General features: G+C 38.3%; 1 protein-coding gene across 3 annotated transcripts in view; it reads left to right on the top strand.

The window, feature by feature from the left end:
- Window positions 1–26,407, top strand: part of ccdc85a (coiled-coil domain containing 85A) — a 27,876-nt gene extending 1,469 nt beyond the window's left edge. The window contains exons 2-4 of one of the 3 annotated variants that reach the window (XR_010898749.1): window positions 1–1,440; window positions 24,754–24,811; window positions 25,684–26,407. The exon at window positions 1–1,440 is cut by the window's left edge and continues 31 nt beyond it. Coding sequence is in view for 2 of the 3 variants with exons in the window: in XM_067421928.1 (XP_067278029.1) it covers window positions 1–933; window positions 24,754–24,811; window positions 25,684–25,699 (1,007 nt within the window). In the remaining variant the exon portion in view is untranslated. The remainder of the gene's footprint in view (window positions 1,441–24,753; window positions 24,812–25,683) is intronic. The other 2 variants (XM_067421929.1, XM_067421928.1) reach the window with 2 other exon arrangements.
- Window positions 26,408–26,487: the final 80 nt, after the last annotated feature.

Below are 26,487 nucleotides of genomic sequence, written 5' to 3'. Positions count from 1 at the left end.
AGGAGCTGCGGGACCTCTGCTGCTTTCTGGATGATGACCGGCAGAAAGGAAAGAAAGTCTCGAGGGAGTGGCAGCGATTGGGCCGCTACAGCGCAGGGATCATGCGTAAGGAGGTGACGCTGTACCTGCAGAAGCTGAAGGAGCTGGAGCAGAGGCAGGAGGAAGTAGTAAGGGAGAACCTTGAACTGAGAGAGCTGTGCCTTATGCTGGATGAGGAGAAGGGCTCTGGAGTTACTGGCAGGACAGCAGGTACTGGAGGACCAGCCGGCTGCAGGAATTCAATCGATAGCCAGAGCAGCCTGTCTCATGCCAGCGGCCCTGGGCCTGGCCTACTAAGGGATGTGGGTGACGGGAGCAGTACCTCCAGCGCGGGCAGCACCGACAGCCCTGACCATCTTACACATAAGCAGCAGCTGTTGGGTGGCCCGGTTGGAGGCAGTCCTGACCACCTACATAAGCCAGGCTCAGGGGAGAAGGCACCAGGTCCTGAGCATGCAAGCCGCAGACATAGCACCAGCCAGGAGTACGCAGCTCACACCTATCCCCAAGTGTGCCGGTCTCGCTGTGGGTCCTTCTCCAGTCCTGATCATAAGGGCTTGCGGGGTCTCAGTCCAGAGAAACTTGGCAAGAGCTTGTCGAGAGGCAGTCCAGAGCAGTTCTCGAAACATTTGCTGGTGTCCTCTCAGCCCCCTGGCAGCCCAGACCTTTTCCAGAAGCACAGGGCTAGCATGAGTAGTATGTGTGGGAGTCCAGAGCCCAAACAGATTCTATCAGGGACACCGGAACACCTGCAGAAGGGACGTGTCATATCTGGGAGCCCTGAGTTGTCAAGGCACAGCAAGTTTGGCAGCCCCGGTCGAGAGGTGGCACACAAGCGGCCGGGCGTAGAGGAGATGTCCCCTCATCACCGGAGCATCTATAGCGGTATGAACGGTGGGTCCGACTGGAGCCTGCTATAGCACCCACAAAGAGATATGGAGTCCCATTTGAATGCACATGCAGAGGGGATGGTCATTCTTCATTCTTGAGTCAGCAAATCCCCAATTTCCAGCCAGGCACTAAAACATCCCTTTTCAGCCAACCATGATCTGCATTTAGTCTAGTTTTACTTTGCTCAGTTCAGAAAAGGCAATGGCCAGCCAGATAGAGCAGGGGTTTTAGTGTCTGGCTAGAGCAGAACATCTCATCTCTGGTAAAGGTCGGTGGTGTCCAGTCTTGGTCCTCTTGGGCCATAATTTTAACAGGCTTAAGCTGCCTCCTATCAATCAGCCTCTGTACCTGTGCCTCCGAAGCCATTTTTATGCTCTGGAACCCAGCTGAGGGAACACTGTAATCAATCAATCAAAGACCAAAATACTCAGAGGCCCAACAAAAGCCAGAAGACAGTGCTGCCCAGCAGGACCAGGAGTGGACACCATTGTATTTGCCATATGCATGCAGGTGAGTGGAGTGGCAAAGTGTATGAGTCAGCAGAAGAAGCAGTGTTGAGGAAAGCCCCATTCTTTTTATTTACCTTTTTCTTATGTTCCCATGAGTCCCTCTATCTGTTTAAACACTTTTATTTAATTTTGTCTAAACTTTCCTTTTCTATATGAAATAAATTATTTTATACATTATTTTAGTTTCAATTTGCTTTCATTCTACTTGCAAGTCGAATTGCAATTCTGCGTCTTGAATGCAATCTTAATTCAAATTTAAGATTTGAATTGGCATTCTCAATTAAATTCTAAATGGTGCCCACCCTGATGTTTTGTCTGAATGCTGCAACCCACGACTGAATACTCTTGAATTAAACACACAAACATAAACATATCTACACATTACTCACCCAGAATACAATTTCAACTCAGACATTAAGTTTCATACACCTACACGCACACACACACACACACACACACACACACACACACACACACACACACACACACACACACACACACACACACACACACACACACACACACACACACACACACACACACACACACACACACACACACACACACACACACACACACACACACACACACACACACACACGTCTGGTTCACTATCTTTGTAAGGACTGTCCATAGACGTAATGGTTTTTATTACTGTACAAACTGTACATTCTATCCCCCTTACACTGCCCCTACCCCTAAACCTACCCATCACAGGAAACATTCTGCATTTTTACTTTCTCAAAAAAACTTATCCTGTTTGATTTATAAGCCTTTTGAAAAGTGGCAAACGCTGACTGGTTCCTACAATATAAGTAATCTCAGGTTTTACTATCCTTATATGGGGACATTTGGCCCCCACAATGTTATATAAACAAGGACACACACACACACACACACACACACACACACACACACACACACACACACACACACACACACACACACACACACACACACACACACACACACAAACACGTCTGGTTCACTATCGTTGTGGGGACTCTCCATAGACGTAATGGTTTTTATATCGTACAAATGGTACATTATATCCCCCTACACTACCCTGCCTGTAAACCTACCCATCACAGGAATCGTCTGCATTATTACTTTCTCCAAGGACACACACCCACGCACACACGCACGCACGCACGCACAAACAAACAAACAAACAACAATTTGATTGCACAAACACCAAGCTTCTGGTACAGATCTCAGCTGGCTTTTGTCACTCTTGTTAATTTTTGTGGCATCATCTTGGTGATGTTTCTCATAATTTCTGTGGGATTCATTTTCGAGTTCTGAAAAATACAAATTTGTATGCTGCATGTGAACAGTGAAGTCTGTTTTACAAAAAAAAAAAAATGCATTTGGCAGATATTTTTACCCCCCCCCCCCCCCAGTTCAGTTCTTGAAAATCAAACCCATGGCTTTGATGCTGTTAGAATCATTCTTCTCTGTTTGAGCTACCTTGTGCTAATTATCGCAGAATTACAATTTACTACATTACTGCACTTTACTACATATCCTCATGGCGTGAGTTATAAGTTGAACGTGCATTTGCTTTAAATAGATTGTTAATAGCTTTGCGAGCAGATGCTGACATATCACATTAACTGCAGTGTAGGCCTACATTATTGGAGGACAAACCATGTGAATGTGTGCAGAACAAAAGGGAGTAATATCAGACTCTTCTCCTGATGTGTAGCATTCTCTCCAACTACATTCTGCTAATGATTTCTTGGAGGAGAAATGTGCTGAGCTATGCAGCTTGCCAAGGCCAAGGGACACTACCTGACGCTGTTGGCTGTTTACCTTGCTCTGCATTTAATAGGAAAATAACAGCTGCTAATTAACACCTGAGTTCACTGACCTAAATGGATGCTCTGAGGATCTCAAACTAGAAACAGCACTGCTATTGCCATAAAGGATGGTTTCGGAATGTGACATTTTGATTTATAGATTGTACAAAAGCTTGCCAAAAGAATTATTCAAGTATCCTGCCTGGCAGATGGATGGTTGATGTAGAAGCTACATTTTACCTTATTTCCTGTGGTTTGTTTCCTCTCTGAGTGCACAAAGGCCTTATATACAAGCTTGGTACCAGACAGCCGGTACTGAGATCCATCCTGTGGCTGATTTACCTCTTTTGACACCACCAACTATAAGAGAGAATAAGCTATTGTATTCTCTCTCTTTCTCTTTCCCTCCTTTCAATCATTCACTGTTCTTGTGTTCTTTCATTAATTCTTCAGACCAAAACTCCCTTTAATGCTGATCCAATTAAAATTTTCCACTTATGCTCTGAGTTGGTGCATATCCTTAGTTTTGCTTAGTGCTCCTTTAGAACTTGCATTTCAGTAGAGACTCACAATCCCCAGCGTGTCTAATTAGTCATAAATACACATTTTAAAAATTATTTGGTTAATGAGTAAAAAAAAGAAAATAATTTACACTTCATGGAACTGTGTCCTTTACCAAAACCACATGCTCACATTCTGAGCAGGGAATTACAGTTTATCCCTGTTTGCCGTGGCAAGCCAGCCTGGATTATCTCTTAAGAAGGTTTTGACGGTCAGATTTCTCTTTTTCTCCTCCCTTGCTGGGGTGTGTCCTGCAGTCAACAGTAACTCTGATGTTTTTGGCTTTGACTGAACCAGCCTCTCTAGTGTTGGCATGAGATGGTCCATATCTATATATTCAGAGAGGTTATGTTGTAGGTCACATCATATTCAGTGAATTACAGAACAAATCTAATTCAAAAAAGGTTTGTGAATGTTTAAAATTTACAAAGGTTTTTGAATATTTTATTTCTCCTGTTGCAGTTGAAACCCAGAGCTACATAAAACATTGACATTCTGTTTTCATATTTACGAAGGAAACTCTTTATATGCAAATTCATTTATCTGTCAGTAGTTCGGATAAAAGCAGAAACAAAACAATGTCATCTCCCTTAGGTCAATTTCTAATGATTTTTTGATTACTAGAGATAATAAACGTACATCAGTAGCATAACAGCTGCAAGCAGTCCTACACTCTTAAAAATACATTTCTTAAATTGTTCTTTGGCAGGGTTTATGGTTCCATGAAGAACCGTTAATATCCAAATAACCTTTTCATGGCACAAAAGGTTCTTTGTAGTGCAAAAATGTTCTTTAGACTATACAATGTTTAGAAAAAAAAAATGGTTCTCTAAAGGACCTTTCATAAAACGGTTCTTTGGGAAACCAAAAATGGTTCTTCTATGGCTTCACTGTGAAAACTTATTTTTGTTTTTTTCTGGCACCTTAACACCTAATATGTAAAGGCGGTGCAGCTGCTGCACTTTGACAGTTAGGCTACTTGACAAATAATAAAATCTCACAAGAACCATACTTGCCTTTTTAAAAATATATTTGGATTACAGAAGTTACTTTAATTTCAGAGAAAGTTACCAGGTTTAAAGGCATAGTTCATCCAAAAGTGAAAAGTCTCAACCTGAACGTTCTGAACCTGCATGGCTTCTATTCTTCTGCAAAATACAAAATTAATGTCAATCTTTATATATATATATTCATTAGGGTCCAATGTATATTTTGGAGCCCTAAACACACATTGGACCCTATTGAGTTTTATTGAATGCCAAGTCATACAGGTTTGGAATGACATGAATACATTTAATTTCCTATCCTTTACGTTTGTAACTCAACTTGCTTCTTTTCTACGTAATTTCTTGAGTCACCACAGTGAAGTACGTTAAAATGGCCTGACCTGGTGATCTCTCCAACAGAGGACATAGCATTTGACCTTGACCGACCTCTTCCTAAATATAGCTCTACCACTTGTAGTTATCCTGTAAATCTGCTTCATTTGAGTTCTCCGCCCAAGTGATCCACAGGGCCCGATGTTGAGAAATCATACTGTCCATCAATCAGACCGTCCGTTGATGCTATGTGTAAATAATGAATAATGCTGTAGCTCAGCTGCATTTGCATTGGTAATGTGACAGAACAAGCACTGCTGGCTGTTCACGCTTCACGCTTTGTGGGCTTTCGTCGTAGTTCCAGGCTGATGTGGTGGTACAAGGCTTTGGCTCTTTGCAGTAATTTAATTTGCAATCTGAGGAATACATGTCTAATTGCTTGCCTTGACATTTAAGTTGAATTTAATTTCTTTTCCTTTCATTTCTCAAGAGATAAAGGCCCTGGCGATTGCAACTGGCATCAGACGGCTGTTTTTTTGCTCTCTTGCTGGGGAGCCAGGGGTTGTGTAACATTTAGGAAACAGTTCTCAGAAGCCTGGTACTAAATTAAATCTACTCAGCTCTTTGTGACCTGGCCAATGACTGATCTTGAATGCTCAGCCATAATTAATGACTGTCTGCTTGTTTTATAGTTTAATGAAAAATTCTAATCCCGCTAAGCTGTGTCCTAAACAGACAGCAATTTAGCCCCCCTGTGATCACCGTGTGCGGTTGCTAATTCTATATAATCTATTTGTTGTAATGCAGACTTCAGCACGTAGTAATTCCTATGTACTGTGCGCTGTGTAGAAAATGAAGCTGATGAGACGAGTTCTAGGGGTGAATAGGTGAACACACTTGTAGAAGTGGAGAGCTACAATGTTTATCGATCCCTCATTAGTGCACGAGTGAGCAATTGATTCAGGCTTTCTGCTACTGCAACGTGGGGGAAATCATTGAATTTAAGATATGTGGATTGCATTGTGGAAAAGAATTTAGTACGAGATAAATGCAGCATTGACCGCTACATCTTTTTAGTCATGCGGGTTGTGTACCTCGGTATAAAAGGGTGATCAAGTGCAAGGTTTAAAAAAAAGTAAGTCACTGAAATATCTGCATTTATCACATCATGTGAATAAAAACTAGACTCTTTATTACTATAGCCATCAACTTGATATATTAAATGCCCCGTTTTTTGTGTGTTTTTGAAGCCTTGATTGTGTTTACAGTGTGCAATATAACATGAGTGACATCATTCCTGAAGGAAGTGCAGGGGTATAGTCCAAACCGGCCGTTCGCTGTAGGCTTTGAAAGGGAACTTCTAATAAATAAAATATCTCGCTTGGCATTGAACTTTGTGCTTTATAATTTTACAGGTATTATTTATGCTCAAAAAGCAGCATTACACACCAACTAAAGTAAGAACAGGACCTTTAAACACAGTAAAGGTCAGTCCATGTCAAAATAGTATACATATAAACATACATATAAAGAGTCCCTTTAAAATGAGCCAAAATTTTTACCATACCATACCAATTTTTTTTAAAGCTGATATTTTGATAAAATAGAATTAGTATGTCCCAAATCGTAGTATGTTGAAAAGAGTATTTCAAAGATACCTGGTTGGTTTACTATTTCCGGTCTGAATTCAAAGTACGGATCGATGTGCACTCTAACGGCTGATATTGCCCACAACCCATTTCGAGTTGGACAAGGATTCGATTAGAACTACAAACGCGGATAAAAAGCATTAAAAAAACTACAAACATGATGGATGTGCGAGTCTGACAGTTGAGAAGTTTAGATAAAGGGGTTTGAGTGACCAACTATCAATATTTAACCTGACAAAAAATATATTTATTCAGTGTTGTCCACATTATATTTCACCTGCAGCAGCATTATGAACTTTTGTAATGACACGTTTGGCCATTAACTTTTAAATGCAAACTGCAAACACATAAGGAGAGTCTCTGCAAAAGACCCACAAATGGCAGATCAACGTGCGGCTACATGTCTTTCCGATATGATAGGAGATTAAACTGAATGTGGAGGATTTGAACTGTGACGAATCTGACGATGCCTTACAGGGCAGTTAAACGGTGATGGGATGCTCGTAACTAAGTGACAGAGTCCGTTAAAGATGGCGAAGTAGTATGTCCCGAAGCTTGCATACTTTTCTGCTACACACTCAAAAGTATATACTTTTTCTTCACAAAAAGAGTACATACTTTTAGGACGTAGTATAAGTAGGCGAATTGGGACGCAGCATTCATTTCTGTTTCTCTCAATTTTGTTTTAACTCCTACGGTGGCCGATTTAGTCCAAGATTAACATGGCTTCCAGTTCGACCTCTTCCATGAGTGTTCCTTCAAGTGATGAGGTTACTTAAACTATTATAATTTGCAGTTATTTAATTTGTCAGTTAACATGTAGGTTATGACATCTATGTAAAATGAATAATAGTTTTACTTTTTCGTTATTTTTTGTTGATTTGTCTGTTGCGTTGCCGTCTTAATTCTCTTTTTCACTTCCTTGGCGACTCTGATACATATTCTCGAGAATAAGAGTGATCCTCCATCAGCGACAGACTTTCAAAAAGGCTTTCAGGTTTTCATAGCAGTCTCAAGCAATCCCCCTCTTCACATTCGACAAGGTGCCATCGAGTGTTAATACGCGAAAGGCGAAGCTTGAATTTACGGGTATGTCCCTCTTTGGCTAATGTACTTTCAAGATGGAGGGGCAACATGGCGATCCGAACCCCTCACCCGTATGTATTTTCAATGGCATATTATAAACTTACGACAATACTTTATTACTTGAAAGAAGTAAATATACATTAATAAGCACATATATTTTTGAAAGAACTAAGTGTTTTTAGCTAAAAATAAACTAAAAAAGTTACACAGTGTAGCTTTAATGATAACAATACTTCAAGGGGGCAAAAAAAATATTAAACTATAATAATCTGCAAGAAACATTTTACGGATCTTATTTGGTAGGCTACCAACAACAAACAAGCAAGTGATCTGATATGACATTGTCTGAATCGGATATCCACGGTATCAAACATCATCCACATGCAAACTCACTTGACACTGACAATGCTAAATTCATGGTTTTGAAATGTATAAACAGATAAAATGTACACCTGGAATGCAGAGTAACTTGCTTTGGATTAAAGTGTCAGCCAAATGCATAAATGGAACTGAAATGAGAGCTTAACTACTCCTTTTTGTAAACCACAGCGCACAGAGCAATACATACTGCATGTGTTACCTCCTACAGTTTCTAATAGTTAAGGGTTTTTGCTTCTATATTAATCTTTTCTTTATTATTTATTTTTTGCATCAGTAGAGTATTGTTCACTTCCATAATGTCCTTCAGCCAGGCAAGCAAATTTTTTGTCTATGTCCCTGAGATTGATCTTACTTATGCATTAATCTTGAGATCTGAAAGAAAAATGTATAAAGAAAAAACTCAATGCCACCTTACATAGCATATGTACTTACTGTTTAAATCTGATTTGCCATCCAAACAGAGGCCTCTGTAAAAAACTGTATAGGACAGTCAGTGTCTTTGTTCGAGACAATTTGTCAGCTTCAATTCTTGACTTTTGCTGCCCATATCTTACAATAATAGTTTAATTCATCGCTGTGAAAATGATATACATTATTAATCTCAAATTATAGCCCTTGATCTCTCCCATACTCTGGAAGATGTTCAAATTTGCTAACAAAAGCCTTGTGTTCCAAAAGGATCCCAGTGCCATCTCTACCAATACTAGCCTCTGTGCTGCCCGGTAACACAGAGATTATGTAAGATATTAGGAATTCATGCTGAGAAGGCCTCTCTTTACCTAGAACCCCTGTTTATCTTCCTGCTGGCTTGAGGCGCACATGAGAAACCATTGATGGCTACCTCAGAAAGAGGGAACACAAGGGCTTGCAGTGGTCAGGGTCCCTGCAGAGCTTTTACCCAATATACAGAGCTCTTTCATGGGTTCATAGCCACATTTAACCTACCATTATATGTTCTAAAGAAGTAGAAGAAAAATACATGCAGACAGGGTGAGGTTTGCTTTCATTGGAAGTGCTGTGAAAATGGGATGCCATTCTAGGAGAAATCAATGTTCAGTTAATGGGAAGGTGTTTACACACGTCTTTATGATAGTCTATTGACCTTTGGCGGTGACATAAGAGTGTACTAGTGGCTAGTGTTTGTGTGTGGGTGTGAATTAGTGGTTGAAGTTACAGCAAGTGTCGTTATGTAAGTCCAAATAGATCACCTAAAAATATCATTCTGAAAGCAAGTATAATAGAAATATGTGGAATCTGAAATGACAGTGGACCCCATTGACTTTCAGGGGAATGAATGAATGAATATTATTATTATTAAGAATTTAAAAAGTATTTACATATTTAATACTAATGCATGTTGTTCTTCAATGTATGCAATAATTCACTTCAACTTGTCAACTTGTCTTGTTTTAGAATGCTTTGATATTTTTACTGGAAAGCAAGATTTTTTTGTGAGTATATTTACACATTTGATGCATTTACGTAGTTCAAAAGTTTGGGTCAGTACATTTTTTTTGTAAGAAATTAATATGATGTTCCTTCTACTTGTCAAAAAAAAAAAAAAAATGCATGAGTGAATCAAATGAAACAGTTATTTAAAATTGTAATAATATTTTACAATATTACAGTTTTTTTTTACTGCATTTTGATTTAATAAATGCAGCCTTGGTGAGCATAAAACATTCAAAAACATGTAAAAAATCATATTAACCCCAAACTTTTGAACATTGGTTTACATACATTTTTATTAGTCCAAGCATTCGTTGGGAACTAGACCCATGCCTTTTCTGTTGCTATTTCCCTGTTCTACTAGTTGAAAAAAGAAATGCTCAGGAAGGGAAGGACAGGAGAGGAGATAAAATAAACATAAGTAGTAATGTGTTAGTAAGCTGGGACAGATCAAGTCTAAACTACTTTATGACCTGCTATTAATGGATAAAACCTTTAAAAAAGTCAAAGTCTAGATACCTAGACATTCCCTGTTGAATATCAACTTCTTTGTGTGCCACTGTATTAGTTCAATTTCACTATTCTCATTTTATCTCATGACCATGTCACATTATCGGTAGCTCTTTCCTCACTCAGGATGGGCAACAATACCTCAACTTTACAAATCCCGACCTTCTCACAGCAACACACTCGAAGCTAAGTGAAGCATAGCAACACATTCAATTTTAATATGTCACACATATCTCCAGCAGCACTATAGGTCTTTCCTCAGCCTGGGCTCTGGGCTTAAGCCCAGGTAAGCCTGTGCATTAATGTGGCGCTGATAGCAACTATCCAGAACTGTGACATACTGTGAAATATAGCAGACTTGGTTAAATGTAAGCCCTTGCAGGATATGGCAATGGTAAAACATTACTCTAATATGAAGTATTTACAATTTATATATGTAAAAAAATTCTGTCAGAATGGAACTAGTGAAAGATGCTTTTTTGGGTCCAAAAATGTTTAGATAAAAACTAGTTTAAACATGTAGGTGATTACCTTCAGTTGAGCTAATTCAGCAGCAATGAACTTGCCTGGAGTAGGCCTAATAACACAAACCTTATAGCAGGTATGCTAACATTAATATTTGTAGCAGCTATGGTTTGTTAGTAAAACTGTGAACTGCTTATTTTTTAAGAAATACTGTAGACTATATTTTTTTATAACATGGAAAATATATGGACTTTATCAATATTTAGCATGTTTTTTAGTATGCATGTTTATGTTTGTTGCTGACTGGAGGTTTTGTGTACTGTGGTATGGGCAAGAATAGACTGCTTTGCTATACAAGTGAAAAGTGAGAGATGGATTGAGACAGAGAATCAGGGAGAGAGGTGAAACTCTTTTTCATGGTGAAAGCGCTGCACTTTTGCACTTGGCTCGTACAGCCGGGTCACATTTCTAAGCATAGGCAGAAAAAGACTGTAGGACACTCATGTATCAGCTTCAGAAAGCATAGTGCTGCTTATGCTGTCAATGGTGAAAGAACACCAACTTTAACCTTATGAAGCTATTACACCTTTTTTTTTTATTTGGGCTGACTGTGTTAATGTAGGACATGTGCAATTTGACGATCAACAACTGAATCACAGAATAGATCAACACAATGACAAGAACAACCTTGACATTCAAGGCATTTCAATTGATTGGTCATCTGACAATGAAAAGTCTTTCAATGTAGATCTTTTTTTCTTTTCTTTTTTAAAATAATATATGTTTGTTTTCTCAAGGTGGCAAGAACAAGAACAAAGTTCGTTCTGGCCAGTACATTCCATACTTCACGAGAAAAGCAGGTGCCAATCATCTGAGTTTCTCTGCATTAACCACACCCACTTTAAATGTATGACCAATCACACAATAGTTCTTGGACACCCGCAAGAAAAAAGTTCTGCTCAGGCGATGTGTCGAGAACAAGCTGCGAGAACTTCCAAACCAGGGCTGAGAGAACAAAATGACGTAATTTTGTTCTTTCAGCCCTGGGAGCGAAAACTTTTTTCTCTGTTCTTGCGGAGTATCTTGCAGCCTTAAGACTATACTAAAGGTCTTTCAGCCTTATTTGGTCTCAATGTGAAGCAAGGCAGCAGTTCCTTTCAGCTTGTGAGTCATATTACACAACCATCCTTCATTATTTGTGCAAGTAAGTTAGTATACTGTATTTTTTTTTCTCCTCCTAGAATACTGCAGTGTGGCAAGGCTACACTTTGTTTCTAATCTTTAGAAAACCCACTCAGATGAAATAAATCACTGTTATTCAACCACTTTTTTGAATGGACAGCTATTTACACAAGTGCACACATATGCAGGTAACTAACAAGCAGTGGGTTCCACAGAAACACATAGCTTAGACGCATAGTAAGGAGATAGACCCTTGTTTTCCATCTCTATCCACACTCAATAAAAGAGCCTTTAGACCAAATGAAATTAGCCAACAGAGCCAGGTAATTGGTAAGACCATTAAAATTAATGAAATTTATATGCAGATGAGAGAGGTAATGCTCAGGGAGGAACCTCAAACCATGCAGTGCTCTCTGTGGGAGGAGGGCAGCGTGTGCAGGCAGCTAACGGTGGGTATTTATGGACTCCCTTCAGCATAAACAGTGTGCTATTGCGCTCTTTATAAATCATCTGAATGCATGACCTGACATGCATTTTGAAATTCATAATGTGCTGATGGAGTTTGGAAAATACAGCCACACTAAATGACCCCTTTTTCAATTTATGCTCATAAATATTTCATCATATCAGGGAATTACAATCTTCAGAACCAGAGGAAGAGATGGGTGGATGGAGATATACATACAAAATAGCCCTGTGTGAGAAATATTGAAGGGTTACTTGGACTCTATTTCAAAACATTGTGAGGTGACTACATATGCTGCATTATAAGGCTTCATTAGGGGAATCCCAGAATGCACTGCAACAAGCTCAGTGGGAAAAAAGACTTCAATATGGCTGATGATTCAAGAGACATTTGAAATAAATGTATTTCATTAAATTAGAACTGTGTATTAAAATGGATTAGTGTAATTGAAAATATATTCTTTTATCCAATATTACAATATGTATCACAATGCTTTTTATGGTACTGTGTCCTTATCTTAGCAACAAGCTAATGCCAATGTTGCTGCTCGTGCTCGTCACTTATCAGTGATAAGCTAAATGTGCACTCATTTAGAGTATTCTTGACTATTGATGAATTATGTTCCTAATGCTTACAGGTGTGTAGTATAAATACATAGTCATACATTGGTCGCCATAATGGTATTGTACTTTGACTTTGACTAACGAATAACCACAATACTAATAAACAAGTGGTAACCAACACCCCCCACCCCTGCATCTTAAATCAAGCTGGTTTCCTGTTCTTACTGTAGAGGGTGTTTCCGTCTAGCCATGCTGAAACATGTGCAACCCCCCTCTAAAACCAGTTCAGATAAGCCTGACCAGGCTGGGAGACCAGTCACTATTTGATCACTCTCAGCGCATTATTTATTTTCTTACTGTATCATCATAACTACTAAGAATTTTGACATTCTGCTCTTTCCACATGTGAAATGACTTGAGATGAAAGAAGGATAATTTTCCAGAGGCAAGAGATTCAGGCTGTTTGTGGTTATTTATAGGGTTGACATAATTGTGTGTGGAAGCTTCTCACAGATTCGTCACAGGGAGGACATAATGTCATCCATATACTGCTCCATCCAGCGGCACACGTCAATCACACAACCTTGAGATCGTTCGTTTAGTTTACAATAGCCAACCACACTCATCTACTTTTATAACTCTTGGCATAATCCATATGCACAGGATTTTTTTTACATGCTTAAAGACATGAAAATCCTGTCATTTACTCACGTTGCTTTGTGGAATACAATTTTTTTTTATATTTGTGCAATGACTGGAGCATTCAAAACATGAAAAAAACATATACAGTATGTATGTGTATGTGTTTATATTTACATATATACATATATGTGCGTGTGTGTGTGTGTGTGTGTATAAACACATACACATTCATACTGTATATGGTGTTTTTTCATGTTTTGAATGCTCCAGTCATTATTCATTTCAATTGCACAAATATAAAAATCAATAAATATATATACACCGATCAGACATAACATTATTATGACAGGTGACGTGATGGCTAGACAACTGGGTCAGAGCTTCTCAAAAACTGCAGCTCTTGTGGGGTGTTCCCGGTCTGCAGTGGTCAGTATCTATCAAAAGTGGTCAAAGAAGGAACACTGGTGAACCGGTCAGATGAATCACATTTTCTTTTACATCACGGTGATGGCCAGGTGTGTGAGCGTTGCTTACCTGGGGAATACATGGCACCAGGATGCACTATGGAAAAAAGTCACGTGACACGTACCACCTACCTAAGCATTGTTGCAGACCATGTTCAGCCTTTCATGGAAATCCCTGGTGGCTGTGGCCTTTTTCACCAGGATAATGCGCCCTGCCACAAAGCAAAAATGGTTCAAGAATGATTTAAGGAGCACAACAACCAATTTGTTGGCCTCCAAATTCCCCAGATCTTAATCCAATCAAGCATCTGTGGGATGTGCTGAACAAACAAGTCCAATCCATAAGGCCCTATGATTTCTATTTTTTTTTACAGAGAAAACATCCATTAAAATTAAAGCAGTACAACGAATGCGTTTTGAAAAGTAATATTTTTTAAATAAAAAAATGTACGTTAATTTTTTTAATGTAAAACAGGTTTTTAATTTTGTTAAACAGTTTTTAATTTGCAGGGTATCAGGTGGAATAACATTCATAACAATACTCTCACTACTCTTGAGTACTTTTAAAACGGCTATTTTTACTCCTACTTTGAGTAGTATTTACGACTGTTACTCTACTTAAATTACATTTTTTGACAAGTAAAAGTACTTCTACTTGATTATGCTTTTTCAGTACTCTTTCCACCACTGTCGCATCATGCAAGTGGATGCTGCACACTGGTGGTTGAGGAAACACCTGTCATGAGTGTAAAGCACTTAGTAGTACATACACTGTAAAAAAAATCAGGTCTCCAATTGAACATTTTCAAGTGACTGATCACATCTACATTTTTCAGTTAGCCGAATTTAATTTAAGTGAATTAAATTGCATCAATGCACAGAATTTCAATTCGGCCAACTGAATTTTTTTTTTTTTTTTATTTATTTATTTTTTATGTGCATGCAGTCACTAGAACATTTTCAATTGAAGCCATTTTTTTTTTGACAGTGTATGAAAGCGCTATATAAATGCATCATTCATTCATTCATTCAACAGCATTCTCTCCACAAAAGCCCAGAGAAACTGTTTTAAAATGACTTACACTTTCAGGGCCTTAAAATAACCATAAATGCTCAGAGAAAGTTGTCATTTTGTACGTTAGACTGTACAGGTGGTCTTGAGGGATGAAGAGTCTTAAGCTTTTGGTTATCTTAGATGTCATTTTTTAAAGTACAGTATGTGCTTTAGCTCTATTGGGGACACAGTATTTATGGAAAATTTGAATCGCTGATGTGTTTTGTGATGAACACTGGTGCTTCAGGGAAATTGCTTCTAGAAGCTGGGTCAGTAGAGCAACCCACCCTCCACCAGTGTGTGAGCATGTATATGTCAGAAAATGCATTGTATTTCAACATTTAAACTTCTGTTTGTCATTTGTAGGGCAATTTTAAGCCTTAAAATGGGTTTTGAACATGAGAAAAAACTCTCCTCAGGAAAGACGCTCTCTTATTAGGAGAGTGTGTTCCTCTGTGGTGCAGACCCAGACTGTCTTCACTCTGAATAGGGATTAGTAGAGAAAGTACATTGCATAAACTATTTGAGCTCCATGGTTTTTAATTTTTTCCCCCAAATTTTGATTTAATCTCTTAACTGACCTGATTTCCTTGATGGCTTCCCATTGTTTTATACTCTATGATGGCACAAATACAGTGCGGAGGGCATCACAATATTAAAAACAGTCACGCAGATGCGCTTATGCTTATGAAAATAGCCCTCTTTTGCCTGAAGGAATTCGGTGAGGTCAGCGAGGTCCGGATTTCAGATTTATTTGCAGAGAAGCTCATTAAGGGTTGACCTTGTCCAGTGGGGAGTATAGGATGACCGGTTGATCCCGGCAGAGGTGGGAAGTTGTAGCTCATTGTCATTCATTCCTCGCAAGGGTGGCAGGTAGCACAGTGCGTTTAAGATAGCGATTAGGTTTTTCTCCCAGAACATCCTGTTAAGTAGGCCAACAGTCTATTTCTCCTCTTCTCATTAGCTTTTCACTTTGAAGTCAATCCACTACTATTATGCTTTGTTTAAGAGCATTTAAATCATTAATATTGAAGTGCTCCTCAAACCTGATTCTGAACTCCTTACTGTTTCCATTGCATCTGACATAAAAATGACCCTTGTTCACAAATGATTACCTACTATGGTACAGTATAGCCCATGGTTTTGCTAATGTTTTTAAACTGAGGACCCCTTTTGTGAGCTCAAACTGTATCAAAATGCTGTGTAGAAATGTATGCCAAACATATCTGTCCTTCGGATGAGAAGTTAAACCAGCATCCGGACTCTCTGTGGTCATTAAAAATCCAAGGATGTCCTTCGTTAAAGAGTAGGGGTGTAACTCTGGCATCCTGGCCAAATTTGCCCATTGGCCCCTGTCCATCTGGGAAAACCCAGACAACTTCCGGCAAATTTAGATTTGCTCTGCAAGTAGTCTGGCAAAGAGCTCATTCAAAACCATTTCCAATCAGAAACGTTAACATGATGACGACAGCAGCGCAGCGACGGTGAAGCAGCATGCTGCTGTGGAATATCACTCGTTTTAATCAGCTATCACGTCTGTTTAAAGCTATATAAACTTTTCCTTTTAGTTAAAACCCGAGCAAAGAACAACACTAGACGTGGATTACACCTACTTTGATGAGGAGGATGGGGAGTGTGATATGTGCGAACACCACACAGCAGCTCTGGAGCTGGCCTTTCTGTGCTTATTTCCTCACACTGGATCTGGTAATCATGTAAAAAATGTAAAACACATCTGAAATGACTGCATTTGAATAAAGTTTGTGTGAGACAATTTTCCAAAGACTCCTCAATATTATTTTATTTTTTTAAATATTGCAAAGCGCATTCTAATCGCAATACTTCCTTATTACTGCTTATACTGCTTTGATAAATAAATGTTAAATTAATGCATTTGTGGGTACAATGCCGTGCAATGGGGGCAAATGTGATCAGAGCTCGATGTTTTCTGTTCGACCGTCAATCCGAGATTTTTCAGTCGGTCTGAAATTATGCAAAAATGTTGATGGAGTGGCGGTAGACACCAGCTATTATCATATTTATTTTACAACAACGTCAAAAGTCTTCATTGCAACATCTTCCACGAAATCAAAAACAGAGAATTGCTGTCTCAGATGTTTCTCCATCGCTCTGCTACGTCAACGTCCGTTCCCTTTGGAAATGATTTGTCTATGAAGCTTTGCCAGACCATAACTTAGATACTACTTGGTTTTAACCAGGCTACTGTCCATCATGTCCTCCTGATCATATGATTCGATTCATCTCTCGGTCTCCTCTCCACCGATCAGCTTGTGTGTGGTGGTCATTCTGGCACAATATGGCTACACTTGCATCCTCCAGGTGCATACTGCACATTGGTGGTGGTTCAGAGATTCCCCCTTCCATGTAAAGCGCTTCGAGTGCCTATAAAGCGCTATATAAATGTAACAAATTATCTCGAAACTTAAATGCAGATTACAGCTCTTAAAACATTCACCAAATTTACTGGAGCTTAAAACAAAGATATAGCTGGACTAACAAGCACTTATTTGTAATGCACTTATTGATGCGTCAATAATCTGAATCTCCCTTTTAAACGTAAAAATATTATGAATAACTAAATCATGAGGGTTTTTATTAATTTCATCATGCCATTTAACCCTGGGCCCCTTGAATTCAAGTGACGGCCCTCACTATATTGATAAATCTATCCTGAAAGTCACCTTGGGCTATTTTTTGGGGATTACAGTATCTCTGCTCGATGATACAGCAAATAATAAGTAGAGTACTGAGTGTGTGTGTGTTGATAAATTCAGATAGTCATATTGTCTGCATTCTCTTTGGATTTGCTGTATAGTCTCTACAAAAAAAGTCGCTTCCATGTTTGGTAATGAATGATGACTGTGGTGTTCTCTCTCTTGTGTGTGTGTGTGTGTGTGTGTGTGTGTGTGAGTTCTTTGAACAACAGAACAGCGTGTCTGCTCTGAGGACATCAAAGACAGTCACTTCTCTTTTCGCTTTCGTTTTATCATCTCTCCATTCAACCACTAACAAACAGGCCAAAGGTCGAGTGGACTGATGCGAAACATATTGTTCCTGTATGCTTATTGTCTCATAAGGCTACTTTATCCTTTCTGACACTCTCCCCTCTGCTTCCATTCACTGATCTGAAAGGTTTAGGCTTTTATTTGGCTGCAGAGAGCATACGCGCCTTGAGTCCAACCAATATGACTCTGGAGAGATAATAAAACTATATAGTATGCCGCTAGCCAATCCCATTTCTTAAATTTGAAGCCTCTAGCTGTCAACAAATTTAAGAAAATATACATGTTGGCCTAAAATAGAAGCAAACTATATGTCCCGTACTTCTTTCTATGAGACTAGGAGATATTGATTTGTGTTTGCTACACTGCTTCTCAAAGGAATATTCATTCTGTTCTCATTTTAAATGGAAAGGCCAGACTGCAGTGTGAACTAGCGCAGGTGATTAGAGTTAGAGAGATGGCTGATGGGATTGTTTAATGAGAGGGCCAGCAGCTGACCTTGTGAAGGGCAGCAGGGAAGCCTTGTACTGACTGATTACAGCAGAGATAAGGAGAAAAGCAAAAGAGGGAAGAAACAGAGGAAGAGAATGAAACAATGTAATTGATTGGTTAAGATGACAACACATGACTGAATCAGCCTCAGTTTAACATGCTAGATACAGCCAGTTAAAAGTGAGTATCAATGTCCTGTCTTCATCTCCTGCTGGAGCACACCTGCTCCTCCCATGTTAATGAAGATTCTACCGCAGTGCTGTTCAGACATTTCCAATACATTCCTGGACCAACACTGCATTGCTCATTACTGCGCTTACAAGAAGCCATTGTATTGAAATTCCTTTTATTCATTCTCCCTTATCTTCTCTACAATTTTATGCAACTAATTCAGCACAGACCACTTAACTGAATTCAAACTTAGTTTTGTAGGTCAGGTGTCTTGTCCTCAGTGGTACTCATGGGGGTCTGCCAAGTACTTAATATAATTTTTTTTGTGTGTGAAAAAAACAAAAAACAGAAATAAAAAGATACAATTAGCTTAACCCAAAGCTAAAGTTAAAGGAACTGTATGTTAGAAATATATTTCAATTAATCATAAAATGTCCCTGATATGTCACTAGATGTTAATTTCAAATACTTATATCACTGACAACAGTAGTCCGGCCAGGATATTGTCATTTAAAAGTTGTTGTTGCAGCCCTCGACTGATGTTGATGTTGACATGTTGTGTTTTGGCCTGAAGCTCCGCCCTCCGCCTATCTACCAATCACAAAGCCAGTAGTGTTTCTGCATCCGGGTTGCCAGATCTGCTTTAGTTACCACAGCTGCAGCTACAAACGTTCCAGCTGATCCTGCAGCCTATCAGGCAACCTCGAGTCAGGGGGGAGGAGGAGAGGATTGCAGTACCAGTTTTGGCCACAATCGTACATACACTTGTACGAAGTAAATTCTGTACATCAGTTGTCTCTCTATATCTAAATGGGTACTTGTCCTGACAGGTTAAAAGCCCACTGTTGTAGATTTCAGTCTTTCTATTTATGTTTGTTATAAACGTTATACTAAATATATAACTACAATTTTAAAATCTCCTCTTAAAGGTGCAATGTGTAATGAGGATCCATTGACAGAAATGCAATATAATACATATCTATGTTTTAAGAGGTTTATAAAGACCTTCCTTAATGCACCATTATGTTTTTATTACCTTAGAATGAGCTATTTATATTTCCATACACTATGGGTACTACACATGCATTTTGCACCACCATGTTAGTAGCCTCAAACAGACAAACTGACCTACAGAGCGCTAGCTACTCTCTGCTCTTTCAGGCGACAACATGTTTGTCCTGTGTCGACCACTGTAGCTTCTTTATGTGCTTCAAAAGGGAGGGGGGAGCAGTCGGTGGTTGCAATTTACAACCTCGCCTCTAGATGTCGCTAAAATTTACACAGTGCACCTTTAAGAAAGTGTGGCATTCATAATCTGACAGTCTTATTGTAATTTGCATGCTGAATTGCCATTGGTGAATGTAGTTTGTATATATTTGCTTACTGAATTCTGATTTGACCCGATTTAATGACAGACAACAGCACATCTTGTGTGGCATTTCATTTATGCAGATTCAACGTCTTAAACTTAAGCTAAAAACATTATTTTTGTGTGTGTGTGTGTGTCTTAAAAGCACTCTTATTTCCTTCAGGAAAAGTAAATATAATTTATATGCAAGCACTATTACTGAATAACACATTTATTTTATGTATACATATTAATGCCTTAATTGAAAAGCAACGTCACAAACAAGCTAAAAGAAGAAGCCAGTTCTGTCAATAAAAGTCATTGCTGCCTGAGGAAAAGTTTTTACTCCAAACACACTGAACTGAAGTGTGTGCTTAACGTGTTTTATGGACTTTTTCTTTTCTTGAGACCTTTAACAGCTTCAAGCCACTGTGCTTATTATAGACATAAATGGTTTACATTCACAAACAACAATTGCACCATAAAACATCTCTTACTACCAGAATTTGTGTGTCTCTTTTAGTGTAGGGTGGGTTTATGCGTTTGTGAGTGTACAATTTATTGCAGTCATTAGAAGCTACAGAGGGCAGAGATAGTTTGAACTTAAAGGCTGTTTTTTTTTAATAGATATTGACAAATGCAACATATACAGAAGCGGGTCAGAGGTTTAAGCACCTTCATTCATCTTCTGTGCCGCTGTTCTGCTCCCTTCTGCACCATTATAATGTCATTACTTTACTCTGATGGTGCTCCGCAAACTATTAGGCTTTAAATAGATCAGGTATTTTCATCGAATGGGAGTTTTTTGACTAGCAGTACTTGGTTTAGGCATAATTTGAGCACATAACAGAACCTTTCTGCAGTGTAATAATTCACTTTCTCAGTTTATTCAAAAATGCGTATTTTAGTCCTGTGTAGTTCTCAATGTTCCAGAAACTGATTACACTGAAAATAACTTTTCTTCTATATTTTCATACTAAGCCTATAACATTTTATTGTGATGAAAGCTGTATTTTGAGGCAATGGTAGTTCCTTGATTTGATTATACTTATTGATGTTTATTATGGCTACCATAATGGCTACCCAGCAAAGCAATATGAAACTGTTGTCAATTCGCATTCATAGCAAACATATGAGAGTGGAGTGACGTATCTAAGGAGGAGAATGGGGTGGGGAATGCAAAAAGACAAGAGCAGTTTAAACTATGTGGAAGGAGGAATTGGAGGATGGACACAATTGGCCCTTAAGGGACAGTTAAACCATTGTTTTCCTCTACTTTTAGCATGAGTAGGCAAGTTCAGTCCTATTGTGAGTCGGTGTCCTACAGAGTTTGGCTCAAACCCTGAAAGACATTTATAGAAGCTGTTTTTGGTAATTAACGGAGGTTTAGATGATGTTTTTTGAAAATGTTTAGTCACCATTATGGTGATCAGTGTTTCCTTTAGTTGGGCAGTTTGACGCTTGGATTTTTATGTTAGTTTGTGGTGTTTGTTACAGTGCTACACATAATCTGTTCAAATCAAAATAAGCCATAAACAAACTTATCAAGAAGAAAAATGTTTGACTAAACTCATCACTGACTATAAATATGAATAAATAATATTCACAAATTCTTTCTTGCGTCAGATCAGACATTCTAAATTAATTTTTTTAAATACATTCTAGGGAGACAAAAGTTTAGATGCACACAGATATCAAGAATCAGCATATGAATCTCAACTTAATGCTGCAATGCAGGCTGGAAGCTATGAGTTTTATACTGTGGTGGCTTCAAAGGGTTGGAGCTAAACTCTGCAGGACATCAAATCTCTAGCACTGAAGTTGCCTACCCCGGTACAAAAATGTACCCTTAAGGGTACCACCCCAGTGACGGCCACTTGTACCTTAAAGCTGAACTATGTAATTTTTCCGACCGCTAGAGGGCACCTATTCAAAAAAAGGTGTAGTTTGATGATGCCAAGTTTGAGCACAGAATCTTGGGACGTGGTATTCACCTCACAGCCAGTAGAAAATAGGATTCAGGCAGAAATCATGTAGATGGATGCGATTATTAACATTACTGAAGTATGAAGCAAAGCAGGACAGAGTGTTGTGGAGCAAGGCCGCTGGAGCGATTGTTACGCAAACACACGCCACGCGAGCAACAGGACTTTTATTATGACGGGACACAGACGCAGGCTGCATTTCTGCTTTTCTGGTCATGAGTATGAGATAACGCAGCTCTGTTTATCATATTAGATACATTCAGGTGTGTTTAAAATGATGTTATGACGTTACTCTGTGCTATCGGTCAGCGGCTGCTGTGACACTTGATGCACACTGCTAAGAGTAAAGCATTTCTGCCAAATAAAACCGGAAACCGAGGGTAACGCAGATATGACCCAATTGACAGGTGACTTCCTCTGACGTCCCGGCTCCTTGGTTAAAATAGCAATATTCTCACAATTTACAAATAGTTGGAAACATTTGGGATATTGTACAAACTCAACTGAACAAAATATATATATATAACTAGTGTTTTTTGGATGTTTTACTGCAAAAATACTATATAGTGCCCCCTTAAAAGGTAAAATTTTGCACTCTTTTTTTGACATGAGTGTAGCACTTAAAGTGGTTCCCCTGTGCAAGGCAATGCACCACTTTATGCACTATTTAGCACCATTTTTAGATAGATGGACAGACAGACAGACAGACAGACAGACAAATAGATAGATAGATAGATAGATAGATAGATAGATAGATAGATAGATAGATAGATAGATAGATAGATAGATAGATAGATAGATAGATAGATAGATAGATAGATAGATAGATGGATAGATGGACGGACGGACGGACGGACGGACGGACGGACGGACGGACGGACGGACGGACAGATAGATAGATAGATAGATAGATAGATAGATAGATAGATAGATAGATAGATAGATAGATAGATAGATAGATAGATAGATAGATAGATAGAATACTATGAAGTATCACTGTAATAAGCCTTAAGCAATGTAAATCAGTGGAGAAAACCAAGCAAATGTCCCCATAAGGATAGTAAAACCTGAGATGACCTACATTGTGGGGACCAGCTAGCGGTCCCCACTTTTCAAAAGGCTTATAAATCATACAAGATGATGTTTTTTTGAAAATTTCAAAATGCAGAATGTTTCCTGTGATGGGTAGGTTTAGGGGCAGGGGCAGTGTAAGGGGGATAGAATGTACAGTTCGTATGGTATAAAAACCATTACGCCTATCACGTGTGTGTGTGTGTGTGTGTGTGTGTGTGTGTGTGTGTGTGTGTGTGTGTGTGTGTGTGTGTGTATGTGTGAATGGGCACATGGGGGGCAGAGAGAGTCCTTCCACTTCCACAGTCGCTGCAGAAGTGACACTTGACTTAAGCAGAAGGTACTTTTCATCAGCAGACACTCAGGGTCACACCTCCTGCTGGTGCAATCACGCTGTACGTAACAGGGATTAGAGCAGGCTTTTCTCTCTTGCACGTTGTTTCTCTTTCTCTCTCCCTATCTTTCTATCCTCTCTCTTTTGTGTGCATGTCTGCTTGTGCAGTGTGCTAACAAAACATAACATGCATGCTATCAAGCCTATCATTTTACACCCTTATTTATTTCTGAAAAATGCTACTTCAACAACCACATCAAATCTAGCTATATGCATCCAGCTACTGATTTGATCCAAAGTGAGTGGATAGATAGCAAACTTTGGCTTGGTAGAATAGCCTCAGCATCAATAGGCAACAAATAAACAGCCTTGCATGGTCAACCGATCAAAAGAAACCAGGGAAGTCAAAGCATTCGATAATTCAATGATTAACCTCATTGTTTTATAGTTAACACATTCAGTTTCTTAAAGAAGGGAAACAAACTAAAGTGTTTATTTAGATGACACTTAACCAGTGTTGTTATTGCTAACTAAAACTGTTAAAATGGTTTTCATTCATTTAAATAAAGCTGAAATAAAATATGAACACTATATGAAAAGCATCAAAATATTGCAAAAAAAATACTATAATAGAATATAAATAATACTAAAATGACACTGCAAGTCACAGAAAATGTGTATGCTGTATATGTAAAGACAGAACAGAAAAAGATTTCACAAAATTCATAAAAACAAGAAAACACAAACTTGATGCAAATCTTCAATAACTTTCATTTGCACTTTATTTAAGGTGTCCTTATTGTTGCAGTGTAATTATACATTTATCAATTATTAAATGCAATTACTAGGGTTAGAGTTTAGTTTAGAGGTTGGTAAGGTGCATGTATTTACACATATTTTACTGTTATTACTATAGTAAATACATGTAACCTGTAACAAGCACACTGAAGTATTGTTCTTTCCCTTAAATGTCCTGATGCTGCCCATTTAACCGAACAGAACGAATGAAAAGACAAGATACAACTGAAAATTATAGGTTGTCTCTGACACCAAAATGGCAGTGTAAAACAGTGCTTTAGGTTACTTAGCTGGTCTATAAACAAGTGAATAATTACTATTATTTCTGAGTCAGTGAGTCAGTTCACCATTTTTCTAAAGAAACTTAGTGTAGCCTGGAAAGTGTTATGCTTGTATATTGTTATTAAACATTAGCTGTTATTTTGCTAATAGCACATTTAAACATAAATATTAATTAACCATCTAAAATGTATGCTCAATATATTCTGTTCCTCTGCAGCTCTGATATCAGCTGGCTGTTGCAGCAGCACCTGTAGAAGTGTCAAGCTTTGGGACAGGTAAGGCTAACATCTCTAATGTACAGTACGCATGTTACTAATGCTCAAAAGAGGATTAGCATCATAGCACATGCTGAAGATTCACGTGGTTATATTTGTGTGTTTACACTAGTGTAGGATTACTACTGTTCAAAAGTGTGAGGTCAGTAAGTTTTTATTTTGACAAATATTTGCAAGGTGCATTAAATTGGTCAAAAGTGACTTTAAATACACAATAATCCTATTTCAAATAAATAGTGTTCATTTAAACTTTCTATTCATCAAATAATATTTTTTGTATCACAGTTTCCTCAAAAAATAAAAAAATAAATTAAAAAAAAATCATAAAAGCAGCAGCTGAACACGGGTAATATGATGTTTCTTGAGCAGGAAACAGCATATTAGAATGATTTCTGAAGGATCATGTGGCACTGAAGACTGGAGTAATGATGCTGAAAATTCAGCTTTGGCATCACAGAAAATGTAATGAATTTAAATTGTAATAAATATTTCACAATATTACCATTTTTACTGTATTTTTAATTTAAAAAAAAGCAACCTTAGTGAGCATGTGAGACTTAAACATTAAAAACGTTTGAACTGGAGACTTTTGAATGGTAGTATATATTCCATCTAACAGAAACAGCAAAGAAGTTAATATTTAATGATGTAGCAGATTTAATGGCAGAATAATTTAACATGAGGGAAAGCATTCAAATCGTTTGCCCTTTTCTTTTTGCTGAGCACACACAAGTTAAAACACAAACGCACACACACATGAATCCATATTAAAACACTACATGTTACCCTGTTTGAATGCTTGCATCTTCAGGTTCAATGCAAATATGTGAACACATATAAGATCCTAATCAACTGCTCATTTCACTCTGTAGTTTTGATGCTTCCTGACCATTGCCTCGACTGGATCCAGCGGTGGGACCCGGGCCATGAAGGAGGATCCCTGTTGCTTTCATTTATCTTGCACTGACAGAAATGGAAAACCAGGATAAAAAAGTGTGATTGAAGGACAATAACAGTGTCCCTCACCGCCCTCCCTCACCACGCTGGTTCCTGCTAGTCTCCCAATACAACTTGCATCCCTGCACAACCAAGATCTGGAGGAGGGATTCCTTAGGATACAAACAGCTGGAAATAACAAGATTGCCAAAAGGATTTCTCAAATGGGAGTCATCTCTCTTTGCCAACAAAATAGACCTACCTCCTTTGAACGAAAGCAGACGATACAAAAACGTTTGAAACGGGAATGAGAGGCTATGACCCAAATTGTTTACAGTCACCACAGAACACACAGTCTCCAATGCAAAACACCAACAACTTTTATTACGTTTAGACGTTCACTATTTTGTATTATTTTCCAGTAAAGAATCTAAACATCCTTTAAGATGCATTTTTCTTTAAGAAGCAGAACTGCATTAGATATTTAGATGAGTTTTCAGAGAATATACCTATTTTTTTTAATTACTTTTGGTTGTATTACTCCTTTTAGAAATTAGTTTTAACAATAAACCTCTCTAAATGATGTTAGATTTGTGCTTACAACATAAAATTATAAAATATTCAATATCAAAATATTTGTGCTGCCAAATCGATTAATCACATCCAAAATAAAAGTTTGTTTACATAATATATGTGTGTGTACTGTATATAATTATTATGTATATGTACACATTTATGTA

Source organism: Pseudorasbora parva, chromosome 17 (genome assembly GCF_024679245.1).
Source record: "Pseudorasbora parva isolate DD20220531a chromosome 17, ASM2467924v1, whole genome shotgun sequence".
Taxonomy (NCBI): Eukaryota; Metazoa; Chordata; class Actinopteri; order Cypriniformes; family Gobionidae; genus Pseudorasbora; species Pseudorasbora parva.
This window is presented reverse-complemented; position numbering and strand designations above follow the sequence as displayed.